Genomic DNA, 13,246 nt, shown 5'->3' with positions numbered 1-13,246 from the left:
GTAGTATAGTTGTGTTATAATATAGTGGTGTTATAATATAGTGGTGTTATACTATAGTGGTGTTATAATATAGTGGTGTTATACTATAGTGGTGTTATAATATAGTGGTGTTATAATATAGTGGTGTTATAATATAGTGGTGTTATAGTATAGTAGTATAGTGGTGTTATAATATAGTGTTGTTATAATATAGTTGCATTATAATATAGTAGTATAGTTGTGTTATAATATTGTGGTGTTATAGTATAAGGGTGTTATAATATAGTGGTGTTATAGTATAAGGGTGTTATAATATAGTGGTGTTATAATATAGTGGTGTTATAGTATTGTCTGTTTATTATTATATTGTTATACATCTTCTTGGTTTTCCCTGCAGGGTTACCTTGTTCTCAAACAGACTCCCTGCTAATAAAATTGTTAAATAATAATTAAAACATTTTATTTAGTATTCACTGGATGACTGACTAGGGGGTACCGAGTCAGTTGCACAACTGAATGCATTCTAAATGTGTCTTCCTCATTTTCCCCAACCACTCTCAATCAGAGAGGTGCGGGGAGCTGCCTTAATCGACATCCTCGGGGAGCAGTTGTTGTTTGGGATTGATTACCATACTCAAGGGCTGAACGGCAGATTCTTCCACCTTGCCGGCTTGGGGTTTCAAACCAGCGACCTTTCAGTTACTTTCACAACCTCTTAAACTCTAGACTACCTTGTAGGCTCTCTCTCTCACCCTCCCCATCTCTCTCTCTCTCTTTCTCTCTCTCTCTGTTTCTCCCTCTCTCTCTCTCTCTCTCTCTCTCTCTCTCTCTCTCTCTCTCTCTCTCTCTCTCTCTCTCTCTCTCTCTCTCTCTCTCTCTCTCTCTCTCTCTCTCTCTCTCTCTCTCTCTCTCTCTTTCTCTCCCTCTCTCTCTCTCTCTCTCTCTCTCTCTCTCTCTCTCTCTCTCTCTCTCTCTCTCTCTCTCTCTCTCTCTCTCTCTCTCTCTCTCTCTCTCTCTCTCTCTCTCTCTCTCTCTCTCTCTCTCTCTCACCCTCCCCATCTCTCTCTCTCTCTCTCTTCAAGTGGAGTAAAGAGAGGGATTCCTTTCTACGGTCTGTCTGTCTGTCACATCGGCTTCACTCTCTGGGGTTTTAGACTCAGATCAGAGTCAAAAAATGTGAACTAGTGGTCCTGGACTTGCCTCCAGTGTTTTCCATTGGGATATGGAGATGCTTGGCCAGGTGGAACGGCTGCGACCTGACAGAGAGGGATGTGGTGTGACGTGGTTCGATATGAGGCGGTGTGTGAGCACTAAAACACTGCCCTTTTTCTTTCTTTCTTTATTGGTTTCTTTATTTCTCCATCCATCCTTTCATCTCTCTCTCTCTCCCTCACTCTAGATCTGTCTGCCTCTCTCTCCCTCACTCTAGATCTCTCTGCCGCTCTCTCCCTCACTCTAGATTTCTCTGCCTCTCTCACCCTCACTCTAGATCTCTCTGCCTCTCTCTCCCTCACTCTAGATCTCTCTGCCTCTCTCAAAAGAGATCTCTCTGCCTCTCTCTCCCTCACTCTAGATTTCTCTGCCTCTCTCTCCCTCACTCTAGATCTCTCTGCCTCGATCTCTCTGCCTCTCTCTCCCTCACTCTAGATCTCTCTGCCTCTCTCTCCCCCACTCTAGATCTCTCTGCCTCTCTCTCCCTCACTCTAGATCTCCCTGCCTCTCTCTCCCTCACTCTAGATCTCTCTGCCTCTCTCTCCCTCTGAAATCTCCACCGCCTTTATCCTCTCTCTCTCTCTCTCTCTCTCTCTCTCCTCTCTCTCTCTCTCTCTCTCTCTCTCTCTCTCTCTCTCTCTCTCTCTCTCTCTCTCTCTCTCTCTCTCTCTCTCTCTCTCTCTCTCTCTCTCTCTCTCTCCTCTCTCTCTCTACGATGCTTTCTCTCTCCCTCGTTTGTTCGCTCTCTCGTTCTCTCTCCCTTTCTTCCTCTCCCTCTCTCCCTCCAGGATCAACAATAACCTCTCTTGTGTTTACATGTAGTCAGTCCAAAAAAACAACCCAAACCAACAGCAGCCTAGCCTGCTCTAGAGGCAGTCTATCCACCAGCAGTCTGGCCTGCTCTAGAGGCAGTCTATCCACCAGCAGTCTAGCCTGCTCTAGAGGCAGTCTATCCACCAGCAGTCTAGCCTGCTCTAGAGGCAGTTTATCCATCAGCAGTCTAGCCTGCTCTAGAGGCAGTCTATCCACCAGCAGCCTAGCCTGCTCTAGAGGCAGTCTATCCACCAGCAGTCTAGCCTGCTCTAGAGGCAGTCTATCCACCAGCAGTCTAGCCTGCTCTAGCGGCAGTCTAACCACCATCAGTCTAACCTACTTTAGAGGCAGTCTATCCACCAGCAGTCTAGCCTGCTTTAGAGGCAGTCTATCCATCAGCAGTCTAGCCTGCTCTAGAGGCAGTCTATCCACCAGCAGTCTAGCCTGCTTTAGAGGCAGTCTATCCATCAGCAGTCTAGCCTGCTCTAGAGGCAGTCTATCCACCAGCAGTCTAGCCTGCTTTAGAGGCAGTCTATCCATCAGCAGTCTAGCCTGCTCTAGAGGCAGTCTATCCACAAGCAGTCTAGCCTGCTTTAGAGGCAGTTTATCCACCAGCAGTCTAGCCTGCTTTAGAGGCAGTCTATCCATCAGCAGCATAGCCTGCTCTAGAGGCAGTCTATCCACCAGCAGTCTAGCCTGCTTTAGAGGCAGTCTATCCATCAGCAGTCTAGCCTGCTCTAGAGGCAGTCTATCCACAAGCAGTCTAGCCTGCTTTAGAGGCAGTTTATCCACCAGCAGTCTAGCCTGCTTTAGAGGCAGTCTATCCATCAGCAGCATAGCCTGCTCTAGAGGCAGTCTATCCACCAGCAGCCTAGCCTGCTCTAGAGGCAGTCTATCCACCAGCAGTCTAGCCTGCTCTAGAGGCAGTCTATCCACCAGCAGTCTAGCCTGCTTTAGAGGCAGTCTATCCATCAGCAGCATAGCCTGCTCTAGAGGCAGTCTATCCACCAGCAGTCTAGCCTGCTTTAGAGGCAGTCTATCCATCAGCAGCATAGCCTGCTCTAGAGGCAGTCTATCCACCAGCAGTCTAGCCTGCTTTAGAGGCAGTCTATCCATCAGCAGTCTAGCCTGCTCTAGAGGCAGTCTATCCACCAGCAGTCTAGCCTGCTTTAGAGGCAGTCTATCCATCAGCAGTCTAGCCTGCTTTAGAGGCAGTCTATCCATCAGCAGCATAGCCTGCTCTAGAGGCAGTCTATCCACCAGCAGTCTAGCCTGCTTTAGAGTCAGTCTATCCATCAGCAGCATAGCCTGCTCTAGAGGCAGTCTATCCACCAGCAGTCTAGCCTGCTTTAGAGGCAGTCTATCCATCAGCAGCATAGCCTGCTCTAGAGGCAGTCTATCCACCAGCAGTCTAGCCTGCTTTAGAGGCAGTCTATCCACCACCAGCCTAGCCTGCTCTAGAGGCAGTCTATCCACCACCAGCCTAGCCTGCTCTAGAGGCAGTCTATCCACCACCAATCTAGCCTGCTCTAGAGGCAGTCTATCCACCACCAGCCTAGTCTGCTCTAGAGGCAGTCTATCCACCACCAGTCTAGCCTGCTCTAGAGGCAGTCTATCCACCACCAGCCTAGCCTGCTCTAGAGGCAGTCTATCCACCACCAGTCTAGCCTGCTCTAGAGGCAGTCTATCCACCACCAGCCTAGCCTGCTCTAGAGGCAGTCTATCCACCACCAGCCTAGCCTGCTCTAGAGGCAGTCTATCCACCACCAGTCTAGCCTGCTCTAGAGGCAGTCTATCCACCACCAGCCTAGCCTGCTCTAGAGGCAGTCTATCCACCACCAGCCTAGCCTGCTCTAGAGGCAGTCTATCCACCACCAGCCTAGCCTGCTCTAGAGGCAGTCTATCCACCACCAGTCTAGCCTGCTCTAGAGGCAGTCTATCCACCACCAGCCTAGCCTGCTCTAGAGGCAGTCTATCCATCTCCCTCTCTCTGTGTTTCACAATCTCTCCTGCCCTTAGACCAGAAACTTGTGATTGGCTTATTGACAATGTGATATGTAGTCATGGCCAAAAGTTGTGAGAATGACACAAACATTAAATTCCATAAAGTTTGCTCCTTCAGTGTCTTTAGATATTTTTGTCAGATGTTACTATGGAATAGTGAAGTATAATTACAAGCATTTCATAAGTGTCAAATGCTTTTATTGACAATTACATGAAGTTGATGCATAGAGCCAATATTTGCAATGTTGACCCTTCTTTTTCAAGACCTCTGCAATCCGCCCTGGCATGCTGTCAATTAACTTCTGGGCTACATCCTGACTGATGGCAGCCCATTCTTGCATAATCAATGCTTGGAGTTTGTTAGAATTTGTGGGTTTTTGTTTGTCTGGGATTAAGGTCTGGGGAGTTTCCTGGCCATGGACCCAAAATATCAATGTTTTGTTCCCCGAGCCACTTAGTTATCACTTTTGCAAGGTGCTCCATCATGCTGGAAAAGGCATTGTTTGTCACCAAACTGTTCCTGGATGGTTGGGAGAAGTTGCTCTTGGAGGATGTGTTGGTACCATTCTTTATTCATGGCTGTGTTCTTAGGCAAAATTGTGAGTGAGCCCACTCCCTTGGCTGAGAAGCAACCCCACACATGAATGGTCTCAGGATGCTTTACTGTTGACATGCCACAGGACTGATGGTAGTGCTTACCTTGTCTTCTCCGGACAAGCTTTATTTTGGATGCCCCAAACAATCAGAAAGGGGATTCATCAGAGAAAATGACTTTACCCCAGTCCTCAGCAGTCCAATCCCTGTACCTTTTGCAGAATATCAGTCTGTCCCTGATGTTTTTCCTGGAGAGAACTGGCTTCTTTGCTGCCCTTCTTGACACCAGTCCATCCTCCAAAAGTCTTCACCTTACTTGGCTTTCAGATGCACTCACACCTGCCTGCTGCCGTTCCCGATCAAGCTCTGTACTGGTGGTGCCCCAATCCCGCAGCTGAATCAACTTTAGGAGACGGTCCAGGCGCTTGCTGGATTTTCTTGGGCGCCCTGAAGCCTTCTTCACAACAATTGAACTGCTCTTCTTGAAGATCGTGTTGATCCAATAAATTGTTGATTTAGGTGCAATCTTACTGGCAGCAATATCCTTGCCTGTGAAGACCTTTTTGTGCAAAGCAATGATGACGGCATGTGTTTCCTTGCCGGTTAACCATGGTTGACAGAGGAAGAAAAATGATTCCAAGCACCACCCTCCTTTTCAAGCTTCCAGTCTGTTTGTTATTCGAACTCAATCAGCATGACAGAGGGATCTCCAGCCTTGTCCTCGTCAACACTCACACCTGTGTTAACGAGAGAATCAGTGACATGATGTCAGCTGGTCCTTTTGTGGCAGGGCTGAAATGCAGTGGAAAAGTTTTGGGGGGATTCAGTTCATTTCCATGGCAAAGAGGGACTTTGCAATTATTTGCAATTCATCTCATCACAACATTCTGAAGACTTTGTGCAGAAAGCGTTGTGAAAATTAATATTTGTGGCATTCTCAAAACTTTTGGCCACGACTGTACAGAATTACATAATTAGCAGCAATGTAATGTATTTCCAGGTCACTCTAACTCTGCTAAAATGCATACAACACTGCATGTGGCATTTGCAAAGACTTACATGACAGGGATAGTCTGTTATTATGAAGGTGACAGCTTCTACCATTTAATACCTGGAGCACAGACGATGCTGTTGTTTCAGTGTCCGCCAGGTGTTTTCTTCCTTTAATTAACATACAGGGTGAATAACTGAATTGGAAGCCTCAGCCTTGTGGAGTCTCTAGGCCAGGTGTTGGTTATGTCTGTAAAAGCTGCAGTACTGGGTCTGTCCTCTAGTACTAGGGCTGTTTAAAAGGCAGCGTTTCAAGCAGTCGGAACTCACACTAGTCATGATATCATGGTCTGGAGCTTCCTGGTGGAGGAGTCAAGCGCAGAGAGAGCAGGTAATTCAGTACGTGGATATTTGATTCCATAGACTGTGATTCCACGACATGCAAAACTCCAGGGCGCATGAAACTACCCGTCCCAAAAATACACCGGACTAAAACCTGTCCGGAAAAATACTGATCACACTCATACATAGATAACAGGAAACAAGCCCGCACAAATACCCAGCGGGCCTAGTGCCCTTAAATAGTCGACACAAATACCCAGCGGGCCTAGTGCCCTTAAATAGTCTACACAAATACCCAGCGGGCCTAGTGCCCTTAAATAGTCTACACAAATACCCAGCGGGCCTAGTGCCCTTAAATAGTCTACACAAATACCCAGCGGGCCTAGTGCCCTTAAATAGTCTACACAAATACCCAGCGGGCCTAGTGCCCTTAAATAGTCTACACAAATACCCAGCGGGCCTAGTGCCCTTAAATAGTCGACACAAATACCCAGCGGGCCTAGTGCCCTTAAATAGTCTACACAAATACCCAGCGGGCCTAGTGCCCTTAAATAGCCTACAAACAACACTAACTCAAAACAGGTGTACCCAATTACCCAATAAACAGAAACAAACGGAAAGGGAATCGATGGCAGCTAATAGGCCGGCGAAATATCCGACGCCCGCCGAGCGCCGCCCGAACAGGAAGAGGCACCATCTTCCCAATTACCCAATAAACAGAAACCAGATTCGTGACACCTGGACCCATATACACTCTTTCTTTCTTAAACAAAAAAAAGTAGGCTTTACTTTTTCAATATAGTTCAAGTCCAACTTTATTAGTCGTATGTATGCTATACGCGTGGTATACATCGTCCAATGAAATGCTTTGTTTTAGGTTCCTTCTGGACAATGCAACAACAATAAGAAATAATAAAACATAAGAATATGAACATAAAGTCAATGGCTCAGTGGAATAGAATAAACATTTTAGCATTGGTATAATACAGGAAGGGGCCATATAAAGTCCAATATTTACACATGTATTTACATGAAGTGGAGATGTGGGGGCAAGTGTATAAACTGAGCAGAATAGTAACAGTCTGGTTGCAGAGGTTGTGTGTGTGTGTGTGTGTGTGTGTGTGTGTGTGTGTGTGTGTGTGTGTGTGTGTGTGTGTGTGTGTGTGTGTGTGTGTGTGTGTGTGTGTGTGTGTGTGTGTGTGTGTGTGTGTGTGTGTGTGTGTGGAGAATCAGAGCAGGTGGTCTGTCCAGTTCAAATGTTCCGCAGTCTGATGGCTTGTAGATAGAAACTGTCTCTGAGTCAGTTGGCATCAGACTCATCTTCTAATCCCCTGTGTCTCCATGTCTCCTCTCTCAATTTCCTCTATCTGACGGTCTGACTAAAAAGCCCCATACAGAGAGATCCCAGTCGAAGATCATAATCAGTCTGCTACCATGGAGATCTCAGTGGATGGTTATAATCAGTCTGCTACCATGGAGACCTCAGTGGAAGGTTATAATCAGTCTGCTACCATGGAGATCTCAGTGGAAGGTCATAATCAGTCTGTTACCATGGAGACCTCAGTGGAAGGTCATAATCAGTCTGCTACCATGGAGACCTCAGTGGAAGGTCATAATCAGTCTGCTACCATGGAGATCTCAGTGGAAGATCATAATCAGTCTGTTACCATGGAGACCTCAGTGGATGGTCATAATCAGTCTGCTACCATGGAGATCTCAGTGGAAGGTCATAATCACTCTGCTACCATGGAGACCTCAGTGGAAGATCATAATCACTCTGCTACCATGGAGATCTCAGTGGAAGATCATAATCAGTCTGTTACCATGGAGACCTCAGTGGAAGATCATAATCAGTCTGCTACCATGGAGATCTCAGTGGAAGGTCATAATCAGTCTGTTACCATGGAGACCTCAGTGGATGGTCATAATCAGTCTGCTCCCATGGAGACCTCAGTGGAAGGTCATAATCAGTCTGCTACCATGGAGATCTCAGTGGAAGGTCATAATCAGTCTGCTACCATGGAGACCTCAGTGGAAGGTCATAATCAGTCTGTTACCATGGAGACCTCAGTGGAAGGTCATAATCAGTCTGCTACCATGGAGACCTCAGTGGAAGGTCATAATCAGTCTGTTACCATGGAGACCTCAGTGGAAGGTCATAATCAGTCTGCTACCATGGAGACCTCAGTGGAAGATCATAATCAGTCTGCTACCATGGAGACCTCAGTGGAAGGTCATAATCAGTCTGCTACCATGGAGATCCTGGTGGAAGATCATAATCAGTCTGCTACCATGGAGACCTCAGTGGAAGGTCATAATCAGTCTGTTACCATGGAGACCTCAGTGGAAGATCATAATCAGTCTGTTACCATGGAGACCTCAGTGGAAGATCATAATCAGTCTGTTACCATGGAGACCTCAGTGGAAGGTCATAATCAGTCTGCTACCATGGAGACCTCAGTGGATGGTCATAATCAGTCTGCTACCATGGAGACCTCAGTGGATGGTCATAATCAGTCTGCTACCATGGAGACCTCAGTGGAAGGTCATAATCAGTCTGTTACCATGGAGACCTCAGTGGAAGATCATAATCAGTCTGCTAGTATGGAGATCCCAGTGGAAGGTCATGATCAGTCTGCTTCCTTCTTAATGCGTTTGAGCCAATCAGTTGTGTTGGACATCTCAGGGGAAGATCAGAATCAGCTCTATTTGGAAAACACCAAAGTCCATATTATGGCAAAACAGCTCTCCAGAAAATGTAGAGAACATTTGAAGTATCTTCATGTGCAGTCGCAAAAACAATCAATCGCCATGATGAAACTGGCTCTCATGAGGATAGCCATGGGAAAGGAAGACCCAGAGTTACCTCTGCTGCAGAGGTATAGTTACCAGCCTCAGAAATTGCAGCCCAAATAAATGCTTCATAGAGTTCAAGTAACAGACACATCCCAACATCAACTGTGCCTTCATGGTTGAATTGCTGCAAATAAACCACTACTAAAGGACACCAATAATAAGAAGAGACTTGCTTGGACCAAGAAACACGAGTAATGGACATTAGACCGGTGGAAATCTGTCCTTTGGTCTGATGAGACTAAATCTGAGATTCTTGGTTCCAACAGCTATTTCTTTGTGAGACGGTGAGTAGGTGAACGGAGGACCTCGCATGTGTGGTTCCCACCGTGAAGCATGGAAGAGGAGGTGTGATGGTGTGGGGGTGCTTTGCTGGTGACAATGTCTGTGATCTATTTAGAATTCAAGGCACACTTAACCAACATGTCTACCACAGCATTCTGCATTTGATGTCTTCACTATTATTCTACAATGTAGTTAATAGGATAAATAAAGAAAAACCTTTGAATGAGTAGGTGTGTCAAACTTTTGATTGGTACTGTAGTTCATGTCCTCTTCTCATGGGAGGTGATGACACAGTCCTCTTCTCATGGGAGGTGATGACACAGTCCTCTTCTCATGGAAGATGATGACACAGTCCTCTTCTCATATTGGAGGTGATGACACAGTCCTCTTCTCATGGGAAGTGATGACACAGTCCTCTTTTCATGGGAGGTGATGACACAGTCCTCTTCTCATGGGAAGTGATGACACAGTCCTTTTCTCATGGGAGATGATGACACAGTCCTTTTCTCATGGGAGATGATGACACAGTCCTCTTCTCATGGGAGGTGATGACACAGTCCTCTTCTCATGGGAAGTGATGACACAGTCATTTTCTCATGGGAGGTGATGACACAGTCCTCTTCTCATGGGAGGTGATGACACAGTCCTCTTCTCATGGGAAGTGATGACACAGTCATTTTCTCATGGGAGGTGATGACACAGTCCTCTTCTCATGGGAGGTGATGACACAGTCCTCTTCTCATGGGAGATGATGACACAGTCCTCTTCTCATGGGAGGTGATGACACAATCCTTTTCTCATGGGAGATGATGACACAGTCCTCTTCTCATGGGAGGTGATGACACAGTCCTCTTCTCATGGGAGGTGATCACACAGTCCTCTTCTCATGGGAGATGATGACACAGTCCTTTTCTCATGGGAGGTGATGGCGGCAGGGTAGCCTAGTGGTTAGAGCATTGGTCTAGTAACCGAAAGGTTTCAAGTTCAAATCCCTGAACTGACAAGGTACAAAATCTGTCATTCTGCCCCTGAACAGGCAGTTAACCCACTGTTCCTAGGCCATCATTGAAAATAAGAATTTGTTCTTAACTGACTTGCCTAGTAAAATAAAGGTAAATAAATAAAATGGGAAGTGATGACATATGATTCATTTTGTAACCGTGACATGATTCAACGCCTACTACTTTATGTGAAGGGATTGTAATTGTGTCATGTTTTAACTGTCAAATATGACAGATTATACAATGGACTTCCTGCTTGTGTCAATGATATGCTTTTCATGGAGACCATGCATCTTTGTGGGTTGTGGTTCCATTCCTTCCAGGGTCACCATATGTACTAATGCATGTTTCAACATCAATGTCTACACTTGAGTATGTCTTGGGTAAGAGCCTTGAATATAACCTAAACTTACATCTATTCTCCTCTCTACTTCCAGCAAGAGAAGAGAACGTGGCAACGTTCCGTGGTTCTGAGTACTTCTGCTACGACCTATCCCAGAACCCCATCCAGTCATCCAGTGATGAGATCACACTCTCCTTCAAGACGTGGCAGAGGAACGGTCTCTTGCTCCACACAGGGAAGTCTGCTGACTATGTCAACCTGGCCCTAAAGGACGGGGCGGTGAGCCTGGTCATCAACCTGGGCTCCGGGGCCTTCGAGGCCATTGTGGAGCCCGTCAATGGGAAGTTCAACGATAATGGCTGGCACGACATCAAGGTCACACGCAACCTCAGACAGGTAACCATGGAGACTGAGCAGACATAGGTTCACGACTGGTATTGATTAGTTGTAGTAATATATTAATCGGTTGGTATTAGTGTCGTGGGTTTATGTTGTTAAGTTAGTGTTTACCTTTGTTTACAATTTATGTATTATATTAGATTAATGTGTATTTTTATATAGCACCTTTTCCAAGTGACCTAAGCACTTTAGATAGTTGTCAAAGATGTTGCGTTGAGAAATATTAGGAGAGAGACATTATGAATTTGTGTAGTATTGAAGTATTATCAGTATGGTTAGGTAGTGTTTTCCCGTCTATTTATAACCCCTAGCAGTGACTATGTGAATAAAGAAGCACAGACTGCATAGTGATTGATAGTGGTGGAGCAGCTGATACCATGGCTCTCTGTTCCTCTCTGTCTCTCCTTATCTTGTGTTGCTTTTGAAGACTTACCCTATTTTCTTCATTTAAACGTATACTACTTTGTTTTATTCTTGACTAAGCTGACACTTCTATCAGGAGCCTTGTCGAAGAGTCGCTATCTTGTTGACTTCAGAAGTAGCTGTTTTCCTTTAAACAACTAGATGTTGCTCCTCTGTATAGCTACAGAAACTACAAGGCAGGGTTTAAGACGCACATTAACTCGGGACAATGGAGGGACTTCGGGTGACAGACAATAGGAGCCTTCTGTTGGACATTTGTTTCAGATCAGTGGAGCATCTTATTCAAATCGTATAAATGGATGTTAAAATGGCATCTGATAGGTCCTTGTAAGCGTAGATAGTTCACAGTACACATCAGAATACTAGAATGGACATGAACATTCTTACGTTGGGATCAAGGTCAGCCATTTTTGGTCAGAGAGTTGGTTAACCATGGTTTGGCAGTGCTGTAATGAGACAGTGTGTAAAATAATGAATTGGAAGAATGTATCTGTAATGTATGTTTGCTTGCTCGGTGGCCAGTTTTAAAGAAATGATTCTCTTCATTTTTCTAAGTAACTGTCAACGTGCCAACATTCCATTCAGCGTTGGACTTGTAACCGAAAGGTTGCAAGATCAAATCCCCGAGCTGACGAGGTAAAACTCTGTCGTTCTGCCCCTGAACAAGGCAGTTAACCCACTGTTCCTAGGCTGTCGTTCTGCCCCTGAACAAGGCAGTTAACCCACTGTTCCTAGGCTGTCTTTCTGCCCCTGAACAAGGCAGTTAACCCACTGTTCCTAGGCTGTCATTCTGCCCCTGAACAAGGCAGTTAACCCACTGTTCCTAGGCTGTCATTCTGCCCCTGAACAAGGCAGTTAACCCACTGTTCCTAGGCTGTCGTTCTGCCCCTGAACAAGGCAGTTAACCCACTGTTCCTAGGCTGTCATTCTGCCACTGAACAAGGCAGTTAACCCACTGTTCCTAGGCTGTCATAGTTAAATACTATGATACCTTAGAACAAGGTAAAATAACCCACTGTTAAATAAAGGCTAAAATAACTGCCTAGAACAAAAGGCAGTTAACCCCTAGTTAAATAAAGGTAAAATAACTGCCACTTAAATAAAGGTTAAATAACTGTTCCTAGTTAAATAATAGTTAAAATAACTATGATACCTTAGTTAAATAAAGGTAAAATAACTTGCCTAGTTAAATAAAGGTAAAATAACTTGCCTAGTTAAATAAAGGTAAAATAACTTGCCTAGTTAAATAAAGGTAAAATAACTTGCCTAGTTAAATAAAGGTAAAATAACTTGCCTAGTTAAATAAAGGTAAAATAACTTGCCTAGTTAAATAAAGGTAAAATAACTTGCCTAGTTAAATAAAGGTAAAATAACTTGCCTAGTTAAATAAAGGTAAAATAACGTGCCTAGTTAAATAAAGGTAAAATAACTTGCCTAGTTAAATAAAGGTAAAATAACTTGCCTAGTTAAATTAAGGTAAAATAACTTGCCTAGTTAAATAAAGCTAAAATAACTTGCCTAGTTAAATAAAGGTCAAATAACTTGCCTAGTTAAATAAAGGTCAAATAACTTGCCTAGTTAAATAAAGGTAAAATAAAATAAATAATAAATCCAGTCAATCCACAGCTAGACACTGTCATCAGATGATGACAGGACTTAGACAAGATGCACATGCAACAAGTACTGATATTGTATCATATAATAACACTCACAGCTTTCCAAGAAAAAAAAATGTAGACATTTATGGTATTTTTACATATATTTTTGAGGCTATTTATACAGACAATTGGTATAAAACCTGAATAAACTGTATTTATAATGATATGACAATGTCTTTGGTAATATGACAATAATTATATTACACAATGTCTGATATTTCACATGCCTTACTTTGTATTTTCCTGCATAGGTAAAATCAGGATTATGCCTCTACTGCCATTCATTCCAATGCTACGTGCTGTAACTAGGACTGTATTCTATTCTAACATTGTTACTCAACTGAACTTTA

The 13,246-nt window shown here is 44.5% G+C and overlaps 1 protein-coding gene across 1 annotated transcript in view; it reads left to right on the top strand.

Annotated features, from left to right (window-relative positions):
* LOC123995391 (neurexin-3-like) overlaps positions 1–13,246 on the top strand; it is an 834,015-nt gene that overhangs the window by 351,918 nt on the left and 468,851 nt on the right. Inside the window, exon 6 of the mRNA XM_046298964.1 lies at positions 10,511–10,812. Within this exon, the coding sequence (XP_046154920.1) occupies positions 10,511–10,812 (302 nt within the window). The remainder of the gene's footprint in view (positions 1–10,510; positions 10,813–13,246) is intronic.

Source organism: Oncorhynchus gorbuscha, linkage group LG14, assembly GCF_021184085.1.
Source record: "Oncorhynchus gorbuscha isolate QuinsamMale2020 ecotype Even-year linkage group LG14, OgorEven_v1.0, whole genome shotgun sequence".
Lineage (NCBI taxonomy): Eukaryota > Metazoa > Chordata > Actinopteri > Salmoniformes > Salmonidae > Oncorhynchus > Oncorhynchus gorbuscha.
Note: the sequence above shows the minus strand (reverse complement) of the source record. Positions and strands in the feature narration are given on the sequence as shown.